At 43.1% G+C, this 18,822-nt stretch overlaps 1 protein-coding gene across 2 annotated transcripts; it reads right to left on the bottom strand.

Moving 5' to 3' along the window:
* Window positions 1-8,505: 8,505 nt before the first annotated feature.
* sfxn2 (sideroflexin 2) lies at window positions 8,506-18,306 on the bottom strand. 2 transcript variants are annotated; one of them, XM_080541721.1, is made up of 12 exons: window positions 18,200-18,306; window positions 15,116-15,397; window positions 14,635-14,805; window positions 13,696-13,794; window positions 13,484-13,559; window positions 11,131-11,216; window positions 10,893-10,953; window positions 10,357-10,423; window positions 10,073-10,122; window positions 9,887-9,936; window positions 9,610-9,657; window positions 8,506-9,483 (listed from the first exon to the last, which is right to left on the bottom strand). In XM_080541721.1, exons 2-12 carry the CDS (start codon window positions 15,268-15,270, stop codon window positions 9,384-9,386), a joined length of 963 nt encoding a protein of 320 aa, XP_080397847.1. In that variant the 5' UTR covers window positions 15,271-15,397; window positions 18,200-18,306; the 3' UTR covers window positions 8,506-9,383. The 2 variants fall into 2 exon arrangements, with proteins under 2 accessions (XP_080397847.1, XP_080397848.1); XM_080541722.1 differs by lacking the exon at window positions 18,200-18,306 and adding an exon at window positions 18,065-18,124.
* Between the last annotated feature and the right edge of the window lie 516 nt (window positions 18,307-18,822).

The following is an 18,822-nucleotide window of genomic DNA, read 5'->3' as shown; positions in this document are numbered from 1 at the left end:
GTAAATTAATGCTGAAATTCATTGTTTGTTTCAACAGTTCTCTTGCTAAATACTTAGGCCTACTTCATTCTTGCTAAATTATACTTCTAGGAAATATACCAGAAATTACACTCTTGCCAGTTTTCCTGTCATGGTCAAGTTTCCCCATAATTGAAAGAGTAGTGTGCACACAAACACTTTTCTGACATTCTCTATAATAAAAACTGTCAAAACCATTGCATTTGGTGTGAAGGAGAAAGCCTCATAGTCCTTTTATTAGAATATCTAAATGCTTGTTCGCTCTCTTTTTATTGGGGACACCCAAATAAGCTTGTTTTACTCCATTGTCTGTAAACATGGTTGCAAATATAATTTTGATCTCATGGATGGTCAGCCTTGGCATCCATAGCTCCGTCTATCAATTTGAGAGTGGTAAACATTTCTCCAGGCCCATTAATTTTTTTCTCCATTTACAAAATGGAACAAATGCAAAACAAAGATGTATAACAGTTAAAGGAGTTAACTTATGGAATACTTTTGAAAAGGAAATGAAAATGTGTAGTACACTAAAAGGATTAAAACTACTAAAAAATAAGATGATTAACAAGTATAAAACAGAGGTATAAATATATTTTTTGTTTGGTATTTTTGAACTTTTTGTTAACATGCGTAAGTAAAATGTTGTTTATAAATGTTTCTATGTCTTGATTATGCCCTCATAAGGGGAAAATCACTAATGTAAAAAGGGTAGACGCAATAAGCCATGGCTTCAGCCTACACCTTTTTGGTCCTGGTGTTACGCATTGTGACTGTGTACATTTTTTATATCTGTATTATGAATTGTATAAGTAAAAAAAAAAAGGGACCAAAATAAACATTCTCAATCAATCAATCAATCAAAAGTGGTTGGAAGACTGTTTTGTTATTGTTTTATATCCCAGATTGCCAGAATGTACTCAGATATTTTTCAATATGATGTGCCAATGCATCATATTGTTATCAGCTAATGCTACTAATAGAACCGTATCTCCGTATAATGTGATAACCTAACTGCGTACTGTGGGAGCTTTGCTGACATTATCACAGAAAAACATAACCGAAACGAACCACGATGGCAAGTGACTGTTCAGTTCACACTTCACAGCTGTCAAATACAATACTGCACCATAAGTGACGTTTTTCATAATAACGTTTTGAAGTACCCAGACTCGATATAACAAACTGTTTCACGACCACCATACGTAGCTTGTTTCGGGGTCCTAACGTTGGGTTTTGGCCGGGGGCGGGCTGATCGATCAGCATGTCTGGTGTCATTGGCTATCCCGAGGTAGATCTCGTTCAGGTACCGGATTTTCCCACCATACCAAATTTTCCCACTTTTCCGGAACCGGAATCTGGTAGGGTGGGAAAATCCGGTACCTACACCGGGATAGGTGGAGGATAAACAGCACAAGCACGCTGCCACACTGTTTAATGTTTACACTTTCACCTTCAGCCATGGCGGAGGACGCCACCGACACAACCACTGACAACAGTTCTGACGAGGAGGTGGTGGAGGAGAATGATGGCGATGCTGAGATGGAAATGGAAATGGAAATGGACTTAATAAGAAAATTCGCTTGCAATTGCCAGCGGAGGCGAAAAAACAACCCCGAACAACAGGTCTCTTGCAGCCAAAAACTGTCTCCCGAATTGATCTACGACACCCGGTTGAAGACGGCGTCTCTGTCGGCAGATAACCGGGACATGCTTATTATGGGAACTCTGCTGACCTCGATAAATTGTTCAGAAATGACTCAATCTTCAAAGCAAGTGCCGACGAAACGCAACTTTAGCAGGACAACATACAAGATCCACAACACTGTCGTGTGCCGGAACACTTTCTGCTTTGTACTCGGGTGAGTTTATTATTATCATTTAGATTTTCCTGACACCATATTGTTTTAATACCGTATTGTTTCAACTGTGTGAACATCTAAGTTGAGTGTGTAGCTATTGTTTGTATTCTGTAAGCTGCTTTGTTTTGAGGCTAGCCGCTAACATTTAGCTGGCACGTTTTTTTGTTCAGGCGCAAAACTGTCGTGTGCCGTAAACCAGTTTCTGCATTACGTGAGTTTAGAATGAGAAGGTTCTATCTCCGTTTAGAATGAGAAGGTTCTATCTCCGTTTAGAATGAGAAGGTTCTATCTCCGTTTAGAATGAGAAGGTTCTATCTCCGTTTAGAATGAGAAGGTTCTATCTCCGTTTAGAATGATAAGGTTCTATCTCCGTTTAGAATGATAAGGTTCTATCTCCGTTTAGAATGAGAAGGTTCTATCTCCGTTTAGAATGATAATGTTCTATCTCCGTTTAGAATGATAAGGTTCTATCTCCGTTTAGGGCAGTTCAGAGATATTGAGTGTCAAAGTTTTTACATTCCATTAAACATTATGTTTTGTGAGATGGAACCTTTGTATTTTATTAATTACTAACTCAAAAATGTCAACATTTAAAAAAACAACAACACCACACAGGCATTAATAAACACCTAATGGATCAGATTATGTAAAAAAAAAACTAAATTTTGACAAAAATGGAGATGGAACCTTATAATTCTAACGTCACGATTATTAGTTGGTTAACGACAGGCCACAGTCTGAAACCGGTGTTTGTTTGTTTTGTCCAGGATCAGCAGCCTACTTCTCCATTCCATTGCCAAATCCTACAAGGAGCGAGGTGGAGTACCACGCAAGAGGGCAAAAAAAACGTACAAAAAGAAATTAATTCCTCTGCCCCCCTCACACTTCACAGCAGACTCTAGGGGTAGTGGAGTGGATAGTGAGTTGGACTTGTGATCGGAAGGTTGTGAGTTCAAATCCCACCTGAAGCCACACCACTACTAGTGTGCCCTTGAGTAAGGCACTTAGCCCTCAGTTACTCCAGGGGGAATGTCCCTGTAATTCATAATTGTAAATCGCTTTGGATTAAAAGCGTCTGCTAAATGGCAAAATTATTCAAATTAAATTATACTCTAGAGCAGCTCAGAACTAGACTCTGTAAGCTGCAGGAGAGGCCCAGCGCATCCTCTCGCACTCCATACACTTTTATTGTTATTGTTTGCTGTTATTAGTCATTTATTAATAACACATTCTCCTTTGTGCCACACCTATACAATTGTCGGTGTTATATATACATATATAATATATATATATGCCTATATTCATATAGGTTTTTATTTTCAGCATGCATCAATGTACTGTACAATAGCTGTGTTCTCCATGTCTACAAATAACAATGAAAAACAGCCTACTCACTTTTTTTGTATCAAAAGAATAAAAGTTATAATGAAAAACGTCATTTGTGTTCATGCAATCTTGGTTGAATCGTAATGAATCAATAATAAGTGTCAGTTGACAACACTATTATTTTTACTGGATTTGTGTCGCTCAAGAATGTTTGAAGACCAGCACCCAGTCAGTGTTGAGGGACACCGATTTATAATTTCCAGTGTTCTGCCTTGCCTGTGACATGAGCACCAAAGCAAGAGGTATCGATGTGGGGGTTGTGCCCGCACCTCTTCACCGTGTGCATGGGAGTTCAGTCATTGCTTTCTTCCCAGTAGCTGTCTGCTCCTGTTTTCCTGTTGAAGGCATTTGTAGCCTAACTTTTTGGGTAACTAACTCGCATAATATTTTCCTTCGGGATGAATGAGACTCAAGCTATAATCTTATGTTATATTATCTACATTACTTTTAGCATGCCTTCTGAGGGGAGGAATGGAAGTACTGAGAGGGGAGAGAGTGCACACCGCAGCCGTAACATCGGGCACGGTGCCGGCGGTGACGGCTTCAGAAGCCGGTCACCAACTGCCACTGATACTCTGAGAGGCTGTTTCGAGTGCACAAATTGGGACATATTTGGTGCAGGTGCGAACAGCCTCGATGAACTCGCCGTCACCGTGACGTCATACGTCAACTTTTGTGAGGAGTTGTGTATTCCCACCAAAACAGTGAAAATGCACAGCAACAATAAACCCTGGTTCAACAAAGACATTCAACTTCTACGCAAGGAAAAGAACTCAGCTTTTATTAGTGGAGACTGTGATCAATATAAAACTGCCAAATACGAACTCAGGTCTGCAATCAGGAAAGCCAAATCAAATTATGCCACAAAACTGGAACAGCAGATTGCATCAAGCGACACTAGAACAATCTGGAAAAAAATAAAATCCATGTCCCCCCCTACATCTGACATTAACACTGACCTCCCGGACAAACTCAATGAGTTCTATGGGAGGTTTGAACAGTCCCCAATTCCACCCTACTCCCCCCCCGACCCCCCCCCACCCCCCCCATTTCACATCCAGGAGGCAGAGGTGAGGGCCGTGTTCCGGAAAACGAACAAAAGGAAAGCAGCAGGCCCAGACAGGATCAGTTCTGCTGTCCTGAATGTCTGTGCTGAACAACTGGCTCCAATCTTCACAATCATTTTCAACACCTCCCTCCGCCAATGCACAGTTCCTCAGTGCTTCAAAGACTCCATCATAATCCCTGTACCAAAATCAACCAAGATCTCCAGCCTCAACGACTACAGGCCAATCGCTCTGACATCTGTGGCCATGAAGGCGTATGAGCGCATCGTCCTCTCCTACCTAAAAACCCACACCACCCCCCTGATGGACACTTATCAATTTGCCTATCGTGCCAACAGATCTGTTGAGGATGCTGTCAATCTAGCCCTCCATCACACACTACTACATCTGGAATCACCCAACACCTACGCCCGCATCCTATTCATTGACTTTAGCTCAGCCTTCAATACAATAGACCCGGTCAATCTTTTCAACAAACTGGTGGACATGAACATTGACCCCTGCATCTGCCACTGGATACGGAGCTTCCTGTGGAAAAGACGACAGTGGGTCAAGATGAACAGCCTTTCATCTCGACCCCTGACCCTCAGCACAGGCGCCCCCCAGGGATGCGTCCTCTCACCCTGGCTCTTCTCCCTCTACACCAACCACCTGATATCTCTCCACAGCTCAGTCACCTTTATGAAATATGCGGATGACACTACCATAATCGGACTCATAACAAACAATAATGAAGACCATTACCGCGAGCAGATAGCCCAAGCAGTCACTTGGTGCCTCAACAACAACCTCCAGCTCAACTCATCAAAAACACAAGAAATCATCGTAGACTTCAGGCACAGCCCCCCCCCCCCAAAAAACATCAACATCCTTGGAGAACCCATAACCATAACGGACTCCTTCAAATTCCTTGGCACTTACATCAGCAACTCCCTCAAATGGAACACCAACACAGACTTCATCACCAAAAAAGCCCACCAACGACTATTCTTTCTCAGACAGCTCAAAAAATTCAAAGTAAAACAAAAACTCCTCCTTCAGTTCTACACCGCCATCATTGAGAGCATACTCACCTCATCCATCACAGTTTGGTATGGCAGCTCGGACAGTAAATCACGGAAAAAACTACAGCGTATAGTAAGAAAATCATCTAAGATCATCGGCACCCCTCTTCCATCAGTTGAATCACTATATCTCAAACGCACCACAAATAGAGCACATAAAATTATCTCTGACCCCTCCCACCCTGCTCACCACCTGTTTCAACTGTTGCCCTCTGGACGGCGCTACCGATCCCTGGCCACCAAAACATCCTGCTTCAAAAACAGTTTTTTCCCCTCTGCCATAAGGACTCTCAACACCTGACTCATTGCACTGTATAAATTGTAAATTGTAAATATGTTCTGTCTTGTCTTGTGGTTATGTGTGTTCATGTCATGTACAATGTGTGTATGTTTTTTGACACTGTTTATGAGCTGTACCGACAACAAATTCCACCGACCTAGGTCGTGTGGTCATTAAACTATTCTATTCTATTCTATTCTATCAGAGCAACCGGTTGGAAAACGGAGGCAGACCCTGACATTGCCCCCAAACCACCACGGTTTGCTCCCAAAAGGAGCCCCGGAGTTCAGCCCCCCCTCAACACTGGGAATCCATCCCCAGGCGAAATATTTTTACAGTTTTTTGATGAGGAGATAATGAGAGTGCTGTGTAACAACACAAACAGCAAAGCAGCAAAAAATAAAGAGAATGGTAAAACATTTGCGTGGAGAGAGTTGACCCCTGCAGACATGAAGCAGTACTTGGGCATCATGCTTTACATGGCGGTGCTGCACCTGCCCAAGGTGAGAGATTTTTGGAGGAAAGAAACCATCTTTCATGTGCCGTTTCCAGCCACCATGATGCCCAGAGACCGCTTCATGGCAATTTCTGCCAATCTCCACATGAGCGATCCAACTGAAGATGTGGAGAATGACAGAAAAAGGGGCACTGAAGAATATGACCTCCTCCACCGGGTCAGGCCACTGTATGGCATGATCAGGAACCGCTGCATGGCCATTTACCATCCCAGGCAACACATCTCTGTCGATGAGAGGATGGTCGCCACCAAGGCCCGGTTGTCCATAAAACAGTACATGAGGGCAAAGCCCACCAAGTGGGGGCTGAAGTTTTTTGTTCTTGCCGATGTAAATGGCTATACCATCGACTACAGGCTCTACACCGGCAAGTCCAAGTTTGCCACTGGGAAGGGTCTGTCGTTTGATGTTGTGGCTGACCTGGTGAACAAGAACTTCCTGGGCTCTGGTTATCACATATATTGTGATGACTACTACACCAGCCCAGCCCTCTTCAGACACCTCGGCCAGCAGGGATTTGGGGCATGTGGAACCTACCGGCAGGGTAGAGTTGGCACTCCATCCTCTCAGGAGAATGCTGTGTGTAAAAGGTAATAACAGTAATAATACTATCTAGACAGAATAATAATAGTAATAATACATTTGATTTTATTTGTAATGCACTTTTTGTTTGAAACACCTCAAAGGTCACCACGAGGAACCATCCGGTGGATCAGGGATGGTAACCTGCTCTTTGTAAAGTGGATGGACACGAGAGAGGTGTCCATGTGCACCAATGTCCATCCAGTCTACACTGACGAGACGGTACTGCGCTGGCAGAAGACAGGTATTGACATAATGCTGTAATGTAACCTTTTGTCAGTGGATGAATAAATGACAGGAGCAAAACACATTGAATTACCATTGTGACAATGTGCACCCTCCTTTTCTCTCCTATCTATCTAGCTGATGGACAAAATGAGAGGGTCCCCATCCCCAGGCCCACAGCTGTCGGGGAGTATAATAAGTACATGGGGGGTGTTGATACATCTGACCAGATGCTGGGGATAAACTCTGTCCACTGCAAAACCAGGCGGTGGTCTATTACTGTGTTCCAGCACTTTGTGGACATTAGTTTGACAAACAGCTACATAGTCCACAAGGAGCTATGTAAAAGCAAGCAGGAGGTATGTAATTGTACTCTTCTGTATTTTGCACTGTCCTGTCTCGTCCTTGCACCTTTTGTATGCTTGTCTACTTATTGTTATGCACCAACATTCCAAAGCAAATTACATGTATGTGTGAAAACCCCCGGCAAGAGTAAATCTGATTCTGATTTTGTTTCAGGGACACATGACACGCCAGGACTTCCAGGAGCAGCTGACTGCCCAGCTCCTGGGAGTGCCACTGCATGGCAGGCCGGAGCTCCTGGGAGTGCCACTGCATGGCAGGCCGGAGAGGACCCCCAGCCAGGGCCATTTCCCTGTCCCTGTGAGCGACGGTCAGGGGAAGGGCAAGACCGTGAGAGCCACCCTGGGGAGAAAGAGGTGCACTCTGTGCAAAAGAAACACTCCTTGGAGATGTAGAGAGTGTGGTGTGGGCCTCTGCCTTCAACTCGACAGGAACTGTTTCACTCTGTACCACGACTGAGTACAGTAGGCCTGTATATAGTTAGTTAGTTAGTCCTCTTCACCCCGTCAAATACTCCAGCTATGGGCCAAATAGCCCCAGCTATGGGGCGTAGTTATTGTTAATGGTTCGTAGTTATTGTTAATGTTAACTATCTTATTTACTTTCCTTACTAGTATTAATTCACTTTCACACTCTTCATGTTTCATAGAAATCTGTTTACTTTACCCTTATACAATAAATCTTGTTCTATTTATATTCTCCCATTCGCCTCTGGTTCTTGTCCCCCGGTTCTATTATGTTGTTACTCCCCATATCCCCTAGATACTATACGGGGCCGTAACAAGGCCGAAGAAATCAACTCATCCAGGCATATTCAATCTATGAGCATCATAAACAGCCTAACTCAATAGCACCGAGCGCTCATTCAAATACACCACACAATACATTCAAATATTTTGTTGAATAAGGAAAAGTTGGGGATAGGTATGGCATTGTGTCATAATTGATTAGCCATCAATACTCAATTCACAGACCGTGCATACTTTACCTGTTTATAGTCCGTTATATGTTCTCAGTTGTGCTCCATCAGTTCAACTGTACTGTTAGAATATCCATAATATTATTATAGACTGAGCTTGCTGTGGATTGTGTAGACCCTTTTCCAAAACAGTTGCGAGGCCAATCCCAGGAAAATAAGGCAACTCATTCACAGTTCATCAATTACATTTAATCAGAGAATGACATCACTGAGGAAGATTGTGCCACTACTAGCTGAGTCTGCTGTGTGGAGAATACAAAGTAGCTGAAGGGAAATGTTTCTCCCACCCTTTTCAGACCCAGGACATGATGCTATGGGTTCCCTCAGCAATGCAATGGTGAGCAGGCTTCAGTTCTAGTTCAATTCTCGATCACTGGATTGAACTTTTCAGGTTGATACATTGTGGGAAATCAACAAAAAATGCACCAATGATCTTCTAACCTAAGTACAGAAGGCACTACAGTACTCACTTCAAAGGCAAGAGTGCATGCCTGCATCCATGAGCATGTTTGGACACTGACATGTAATTAGAATAGTGATGCTTAGAGCTAGACAAAGTACACCTTCTAAGGAACAAGGACATCTACACTACAGGGTTGGTCACATTTTGACCAGTAAACCAGGAAAGTATGCACTTCCTGAGATTAGATCGTTTAGGTACTTAGTACCCCTCTAATTTGCAACAACACAGAGTAGTAAAGTCAACAATTCAGACTCACAGTTGGATCTGAGTAACCGAACACTGACTAACTGCTTGTTCATCTTCCAAACAGTCTCCTTTGCCTCTGCGTGATTGCGTTCACAGACAGAAAATCTGTATATTAACCTTGCATTTTACACTGATTGTTTACGTGAGATAGTGGTACAAAAAGACATATCAGACATCTTTCCTAACAATCAGAAATACTTGTAGAAAGTAGAAACAATGACATAGACAGGCAAAGGACACCTGGATATGTGTATGCATATGTTTCTATCTCCCGCAAGCACTTCTATTGGACCGGCCTAAAGAGAAGGATGCAGATTTGCCCATTTGGTGAGGTCTTTAGAGGCCCTTGTTGAAGTAGACACATTTGATGCTCTCTCCATAGCGGGAGACGATGGAGTCCCTCAGCTCTGGCTCCAGCTTAGACACGGCCATGGAGCTGCAGAACACACACACGCACACACACACGTTGCCAAACTATTCTGAAACTAATCATAGAAATACAGTTATGAAATGTATAGTTATGCTGTTGAAACAGCAGCAATTATGCACACAAACTAATTACCAATTCTGAGGGAAAAGGGAGCAGGCAGCTGGCACCATGAAGACCAAGCTGCAAAACAAACATAAATTATTAGGTGTGTGGGTGGGTAGGTGACATTCATGTTGTCATGTTGACATTCATGTCATCTTTTTTTTCTTCTTTTTTTCAAGGATCCAAACACTAACCTTTCCAGTTGTCAATGTGCAACCTTTAACTTCCAATAACCCGTTTGTTTAGTAAACACCCCTGCCTCAAGCACAAATCTTTATAATGAATCGTCATGAACAGGCCTACTTACAACACTCCCACCATCATCACTTGTAGTGGTCCATGGAGAAATGTGATTTTCTGTAAAAAGACACACCTCGTTAGCCTAGTTAGCAGACACCCACCCACTCACAGATAAACAATAACTAACAAGCTAAGAGTTATCTCAATAGACATATGAAGAATGAATTATGTTGCATAAAATAAAATAAAACACCTGCATAAACTTGTATCTCTCCAGCCTTTGCATTATGATGGGTAGAATGACTAGGAGAGGAGAGGAGAGGAGAACAAAATTAAGGTATCATCACACATCACACACGCAGAGGTTCTGAGCACTGAGCCACACATATCTGATGCATTATTACAATTTACTATCAATACCATAACTGTGTGTTAGCTGTATAATTATGTAACTATTATTTAGCTACATATAATATAAGATATGAAAACTAAAAGGTCTCAGCTCTCTGGCCCCTTCCTGTGACTTCTGACACGTACTCATGCCCGGTGCTGCCATGGTAACCCGGGAGATGACCACCTGTGTGATGCCCTTCGCCGCTGCTTTCTGGAGAAGAGGCAGAATATAAAGATGTCGTTTAGCTTTTCCTCTGTAGCAGTAAGAACAGTATGGAGGATGGATTGTGCCACAATGAAATACAATACACACATCGAAATGCAATACGCACATTGAAATGCAATACATGTGTAACACTGTGCCATATTGTATTTCGAGATGTGTACATTGTATTGTATTTCATTGTGGCATGATCCATCCTCCATAGAACAGGACTGTTGATGGCCCAAAAAGGTGACACTTTTTTTTTGTTGCACAAAGACAATTATCAATTCGCAGATAACATTTTTGTTGAGTCGGTGGGGTGGGGTGGCAATAGCACTAGTACGGTGCTAAATGGATATTGCTAGCACTAGTGGTGGTGGTAGATGGATAGCGCTAGCACTAACGGTGGTCTCACAATGATGCACGTCTAAGTAGCAGCGTAAAAACACCTAGAAAATGACCTGCCAGTGCTTACCTTGGAATGACCCAGTGTGTTGCCATTCTCATCCGTGACAGCTATGCCATTTAGGATCTCCCTGAGTGAGAAAGTTGAGAGAAGTAGAGAGAGATCAAATGAGAGAAGAGAAGGGAGACAGAGGATGTGCACTGTTTTGTTTCGACTGTCCCCAGTGTGCCATACATGCACCATGTTGCTGTGTACGTTTCTAGTAAACGCCCCAGCCACTATATGCAGGCGGCGCCGTGAGACTCACTGTTGCCTCATCATGGGGATGTTGACACAGTTAGCGGACGCCACAGCTACAAACGGAACCCATCGCGCCACAAGGGGAGGAGCTTTCTGCAAGAAGGGGAGGAGACAATACAGGATGGGCAAGATGAACATGTTAACAACCTAATATAATGAGACTAGGGCTGTCAATGTTAACGCTCGTAAATTAATCCTATGAATTAATTAATCCTAGTTCTACTGACATGCGTGCAAAGGCAGATAACACTGTAGACTAGAGAGACAGACTGATTTGAATACTGGGTTGTAATAATGATGACAGTCGTTGAGTTACATTGGTGACCACTTATGATGTTTACATGTGTTTACACGCGAATCACTGTCTCTATGCTTGGGAGTCAAAGGAATTGCCTGACCCAGCTGACACCACTTTACAAGATTTCTGTGTCATTTGTGTCACAGATGAATGAGCGCACTTAGCAAACAATCAAATCGACACACCCCTTATTTCCTTTTTATTACGTTTGAATGTTTCAATAGTTGGATGTACAGTCATGTTTGATCTTATTTTAATGTATGTTTTATGAGTAGTATGTTGATGTCATTTTCATTATTGGGATGGTTGAGAGAGAGAAGGGATGACATGCAGGATATGTCCGCAGCCGGAACCGAACCGGGAACCCTGCGGCCACGTGGTCAACGCTTAGTCCGCTACGCCACCTAAGCGCCCCATATTTTGCCTTTTTAATGAAGTTCCACAGAAACCCAGCCAAATGGTCAATGGGCTCATTAGAGTTGGTATGGGGATGTTAATAGTGTCACATCCCAAGCTCCGGACCTGGCTGATGTTCCTGTGGAAAACACTGTTTATGAATGTAATACTTTTGTTGTGTACGGTAACTTGCCAGTGAGTGTCCCCATTTGATAAAAGGTCTTTTGATATTTAAGGTTGAAACCACACCCAGTGTTGCAATGAGATAAATTGGCAGTCAAAGATTTGAGCTTCAACGTACGATGACTGAGGAGACATCCCCCGGTGTGCTGGATGGCAAATTTAGTTTTAAAAGGTTTCCAGATGGAAGTTAAGATAAAACCAAAGTTGTGTGCACATATTGCAGTGATGAACAGTCTTTCCATCGAAGCACAACAAGTCTGAAGTAACATCTTCGGGCAAAGCAACTCTTTGATGTTAGCAAAGTTGCTAGCACTGAGAGAGGATCAAGCCGTGTTCGTCAAACTACACTGGCAGAGTGCAGCCAGGGCAAGTCTGTCAACAAAGCAAAAACAACTAAGCTAACCTATGCAATCACCAGCCCATGGTCAACATGGTTGAAGACCAGGGGTTTCAAGGCATTGTCCAGATCGCCTCAGACGACCCATCATACAAGCCACCTTCGAGGGGAACTATTGTCACAAGAATTCAGGAATTGTATGGCAGTGAAGAGGCAATGAAAGCAGAGCAGTTGGCACAAACTACAGAAAGCGCTCGCAATTTGATAGCGGCAGCAACGATTCTACCATTAGATCATTATGTGTAGCGCACATTATACAAAGGGTAATCACAGTGGCTCTCTGTGACAGCGGGTTTGAGGGTGCTTTAGCCAAGCGCTGTAAAATAGTCGGACATTTCAAAGACAGTCCTGCAAACACAGCAGAGCTGAACGTTCAACAAGCCTCTCATGGGCAAGAAGAGGAGTCACTGGTCCAGGATGTACCAACACGCTGGAATTCAACTCTCAAAATGATAAAGCGGGTGCAACACAACAAAGACCCACTGAAGGCAACGCCGGCACAGCAGAAGCACAACTTAGCCGTGCGACTGTAAATATGAGACAATAATTTATGAATGAATGAATGAATGAATGAATGGACTTTATTGTCATTGCTACAGTACAGGTACCAAACAACGAAATTTAGGAGGGATGGATTATGCCCAGCCAAATCCATGTTTAGAGGTCGCTAGCTAACATTACATTGATCATAGTCGTAAGACTTTTCACGTTTAAAAAAATGCCGGTCGAGAGAGGACGCTGGCGTTGCTTGTTCACCGCTTCTCCGCCGAAAATCTAGGTGTAATTGCAATATACAGAGTAGATTGTCCTACAAAGACACTTAGATTTAGATTTAGTAATCTAAAAATTAATTAGACCCCTATACTTTCTTTTATTTATTTTTTTGTTTCTTTTTATTTTACTACTCTTTCACTTTCAAAAGTGTTTGTAACGTGTCTTTGAGTGTCTAGAAAAGCGCTATATAAGTCTAATGTATTATTATTATTGTTATTATTATTAATCGTGTGAGTGGTCTAATCACCTGCAATAGAGAGAGAGAGAGTTTAGTGTGTGTGTGTGTGTGTGTGTGTGTCAGTGTCACTGTACCTTTGTGTAGAGGTTGAGCCCCACAGCGGTGGCTAGAGCTGTACTTGTTGCTGTTACATAGGCTACACCAATCTGCCTGTGAGGGGGAGGGTGAGAGAGAGAAAAATCTAATTATTAACCACCTTCTCAGGTGATACAGTAAATTGGTTGTCAATCAACATAACAGGTGAATTATAGGTCAAATGAATAATGACATGGACAGGGGTTCTTACTTGGGAGTGATAGGAGAGGCAGCGTTGCGGTTGGTGTAGTTGACCAGAGCATTGAAGGACTGGTTCACCCATTGCCAGAACACTACAGCAGGAACTGTCCTGGAGTAAGACAGACAGAACTAGACTTTTGTAATTGCTCCAACAAAATCCCATGTACACTATAACCTAGTTGTCGTCTAGCCTACAGTCTCACTAAGTCAGACTCTTCATTTAATGGAGTCTGATAGTGCACGATCGAAAAGTGGAGGTGATGCACCCGTTAATTTCACCAGCGATGCACAGATTCTACCACCAAATAGAGACGAGTGCTTTAGATGGAGGCAGGGATTTTAATGGATAAAAATTCACACATGGATAATTGAATTCACACTTATCTGCAAAATGCTGGTATTGAAAGCCTCTTCAGCTCCATCATGTTTTAATTCTGTTCAATGCATCCACATTGGTTCGTAAACAATAGCAAGGGTGGATAAGGAGGGTCATTGCGTGCAATTCAGGTGGAGCCTACAGCAAAAAGTTTCGAGGGGTTTGGAATTGCTTACAACTTCCGACGGTACTTCCAATCCAGTCTTAAAACACACCTTTTCACAATGGCTTATTTGGTTTGATCTGCTGTATTTTGTTTGTTTTTATCTCACTTTGCTTTGTTGATTTTATAATGATGTGGTTTGAACTATGTCTTGTAAGGTGTCCTTGAGAGCCTTGAAAGGCGCCCATAAATAAAATGTATTATTATTAGTAGTAGTAGTAGAGTACTTTTTACTCTTTGCACCCCCCCCCCCCCGAGAATCAATCTCAATCAAGATTCTGGGATCTGACATTAGCTAGCCTATGTCAAAGACATTGTGTGTGTGTGTTTGTGTGTATCTGTGTGCATGTGTGTGTGTGTGTGTGTGTGTGTGTGTGTGTGTGTGTGTGTGTGTGTGTGTGTGTGTGTACCTGTAGAACTGCAGCATGCAGCCTGTGATGGCCATGCCTCCAGGGACCTGGAAGGACATGCGTCCAATGAGGTTCATGCGGTCTCCGGTGTCGGGGTGGAAGGCTGAGTCGTACAGCTTCTTAGCATAGTGAAGCTGCTCCTCTGAGGTACCGGGGGGAACGGAACCTGCCCTGCAGAGAACCGGGGAACCAGCTTTACAGCTCCACACAACTGCAACAACTGTACAGTTTACATGTATATGTGCATGCATGTCCGTGTGTGTGTGTGTATGTATATGTGTGTGTGTGTGTGTGTGTGTGTGTGTGTGTGTGTGTGTATGTGTGTGTGTGTGTGTGTGTGTGTGTGTGTGTGTATGTGTATGAGTATGTGTATGTGTAATGTATGTGTATGTGTATGTGTATGTGTATGTGTGTGTATATGCATGTCTGTGTGTGTGTGTGTGTGTGTGTGTGTGTGTGTGAGTGTCTTCTTGTGTGTTACCTGCAGCTTTCAACAAGTGCTTTGGCCTCATCCAGGCGTGAGTCGGGCAGCACCACTGTTGTCCAGTCAGTGATGTTGAGGAAATGCTTCAGTCGGCCCACAAATGTGGACTGGTCCCAGCGCGGCGCGTCAATATCAAACCCATTCGAAGCCATTGTTGGCCTCCACCACCTCACAAATTAAGTCCAAAGACGTTCACAGAAGAATTCCCAAAACGTGCAATCACCCTCTGGGTTCTTTTACTGGTACTGAACTGGTCCACTGAACCCCTCTGGTCTGCGTCTGAAAGAGTAGGAACAAGTTACAACATGTTTCTAGAACAAAACTTACTTCAGACCTAAGTTGTTAGTTAAACTCAAAGTCTACCACATGAAGTTCTCCTTTAATCATCTACAGTATGTAGTTAATTGACCTCCTTTTTTTTTATACTTACCATGTATAAAACAGCTGACTGTATAAAACAGCTGCAGCTAAAATTTGCTCTGACTTCATAACGTCCTGCTTAGTTCATTATTCAAATTATGTGTGCTGCCTGGATGCTGTTCTAATACAAACACTCACAGGGGTCTGTAGTACGACTACCATCACTTTATCACTTTATTATTACTTTATTATTACTTACTTTACTTATTTGACTTTACTCTGTTATTCTGATTTTGTATCTTGCTGCAATACCAGAACCTAAGCCAAAGTAGAAACGTAAATAATAATAATAATAATAATAATAATAATAATAATACATTAGATTAATATAGCGCTTTTCTAGACACTCACAGACCCTTTACAAACTGAAAAGGTTGAGTAGTAAAATAAAAAGAAACAAAAAATAAAAGAAAGTATAGGGGTCTAACCCATCTCGTCTCTCACCCATCCCATAACCCATCACTGCCTCATTTTAAGTACCCCTGCTCCACTACCCCCGCTATCCCTCACCTCCGCTCTTCCTCACCCCTACCTCCTCCGTCTCTCTCCCCTCTCTCTGACTGTTAGTATTTTAATGCATCTGTATTTGCCAGTGTTTTATTGTTTTATAGTTTTATTGTTTTATTGTTTTATTGTTTTATTGTTTATTGTATTACTTAACCTTGTTTTATTTCTAGCTTCCCCCCCCCCCCCCCCCCCCCCCCCCCAAAGAGCCATTGCTTTTTGGTCAGGCTGCATTTGCAAATAAGAATTTGTTCTTACATGTTTGCCTGGTTAAATAAAGGTTAAATAAAATAAATAAAATAAAATATTAATTTTTAGATTACTAAATCTAAATCTAAGTGTCTTTGTAGGACAATCTACTCTGTATACTGCAAGTATATCTAGATTTCGGGCTAGAAATGGGGCTCTGAGTTCACAGGCTGACCTCCTTCCTAACCAGTAAGACCTGGTCTGGTCACGGATGTAAATATTAACTGGTTCAGGAAAGCCACAGCGATGACCCTTGAATCCTTTCCCCTTTTTAAATGTTAGCATACAACTGTTTAATTCAATTGATCAACAATCATCCCACAACCCCACTTAATTATTAATAGTTCCCCCTCCCGAAGTCACAGAATTGGGTTATGTGAGCTCAGCATTCACTGCTCTTATCTGCAGCTAAAACACACAGGACACACACAGAGTAGGGTAGCAGACCGACATGTGTGAAAGGGGCCAACACAGTAATTGTCGGGCATTTCGTTCAAGTGTGAACGGTGATAATGCCCGGTCGACACAGCTTGGGATTCCAAGGAAATGACAAGGAACTATGTGTGATAGGGGCTTAATTGTGCTGTTGACTAGGGGTGCATCTCAGCAGTAGAGCTCTTCTGCTTGTCTCCCTCCCTTCATTTACAAGGACAGGGAAGAACTACAGAGGATACAACTAATCTCCAGATGGGGCGGCTGTGGCGCAGGAGGTAGAGCTGCCGTCTAATGATCGCAAGGTTGGTAGATCGGCGGTTCGAGCCCCAGCTGGCTACATGTCGAAGTGTCCTTGGGCAAGACACTGAACCCCAAATTGCTCCCAGTGAGCGGGCCGGCGCCTTGCATGGTAGCTTGCCGCCATTGGTGTGTGTGAATGGGTGAATGAGAGGCCGTTGTAAAGCGCTTTGGATAAAGGCGGTTGGATAAAGGTGCAGTCCATTTACAGTCCATTTAGATGGGCTAAAGCAACATGGCGGAAGCCTATCCTGAGTATTCAGATCAGTGCGAAGGAGAGGAGATGAGGAAGCCACTCTAGTCTGATTACCCACAAGGCCAGGCTAGCACCCTGCTGGAACTGGAGCCTGCTGGAGTGGTTTGTTTGCACAGCAGCTCACGGTCACTCTGCACTCTGCTCCACACCAAAGCAAGAAAACACCCTGATGTGCACTATCAAACTAGTCTTTTAGTACTGAAGCTTACCAAATAGAGCGCATGAATTACCCATTGTCAATGAGTGAGTGAGTGAGTGAGTGCGTGAGTGAGTGAAGGGAGAGGAAATAAATGAATGGGTGACAAGTTTGAGAGGTAGAGGTGGTGGTGGTGGTGATAAGACACAGGTATTCCTACTTGTAGGTCCCAAAGCTGGATAGACTGGATCTAGTGTGCTAACCACAGTTACCTGCTGGGTGCATCTCAGCAATACTCCAAAGTGTCATCTCCTCTGCTAGACCTGGACTGATCTGAAACCTCAGCTGTCTAATTATGAAGTGCAGATAATGTTTATAACACATAATAAACAGGCAGCCCACATGGACACACACACACACACACAGGCGCACACACACACACACACACACACACACACACACACACACACACACACACACACACACACTACTACTACTACAACACGTTGGCTAGTGTCATGCAATGCATATTCTTGAACAGTCCCATCAATCGAGTCTAATGTAGCGGGGCCATCAAATCTCGTGGGAATCGGACATGCAACTGCTGAACAGATGTGTCAACCAGTAACAACAGACTGATGCAACTTACTTGACAAGTGACTCGCATGCTAGCACCTGACCTGCGCCCAAAGCACATTTCTAAAATGCAGATATTCACAGACAAAAACAGCTATCTATCTGTATCAGTCCACTTTTAATCGAAGGAGAATGTAGGCTGAATTACCTTGCAGGGCTGGACCAAGGTGTTACAATGGAACGTGTCCAATGACTGGAAATTCCAATGATTTGGTGGTTGTAGTGAGGGGGGGCGGGTGCACCACGTGGCAACCTCTCCTCCAATCACTGGCCGGGGCAGCTCCCTCCCGTGTCAAAAACCTTATGAACCCTTTACTTGTCTACAAAAACACATTGCATGCCTCAGTGAACTAGGGTTGCTTTTAAAGAACGATCTTTGTTTACATTTACCTGTGTCCAGAAAAAGACAAAACAATCAAGTAAAACTAAAAAATAAATTAAAATAAAATAAAAATATATACTACCTTACTAGCTACAACATGATGATCGGATTAGGGTTTTTTCCATGAGTTAGTAATGTTCAATCAACATATTATTTCAATAGCCTACATCTGACTTTTAATAGGATAGTAGGTCATTTTCTTTAGCTAACATTGCTAATCATAGAACATGCTACCATGCCACTCATCCATAATAGGCCACGCCCACCCGTGTACTTGACGTTTGAGTTTGTGTACAACGTCACCAGTCCACCCCCCTCCCTCATCCCCTAGTTTGTGTACAACGTCACCGGTCCACCCCCCTCATCCCCTAGTTTGTGTACAACGTCAC

Source organism: Nansenia antarctica, assembly GCF_963989245.1.
Source record: "Nansenia antarctica genome assembly, chromosome: 11".
Lineage (NCBI taxonomy): Eukaryota > Metazoa > Chordata > Actinopteri > Argentiniformes > Microstomatidae > Nansenia > Nansenia antarctica.
Note: the sequence above shows the minus strand (reverse complement) of the source record. Positions and strands in the feature narration are given on the sequence as shown.

Coding starts and splice junctions, on each gene's coding strand:
- sfxn2 (XM_080541721.1), bottom strand. CDS start 15,270: ATGGCTTCGAATGGGTTTGATATTGACGCGCCGCGCTGGGACCAGTCC. Junction 13,795..14,634: donor TGCATGCTGCAGTTCTACAG/GTACACACACAC, acceptor GTCTTACTCCAG/GACAGTTCCTGCTGTAGTGT. Junction 9,484..9,609: donor TCCCTTTTCCCTCAGAATTG/GTAATTAGTTTG, acceptor TGTGTTCTGCAG/CTCCATGGCCGTGTCTAAGC.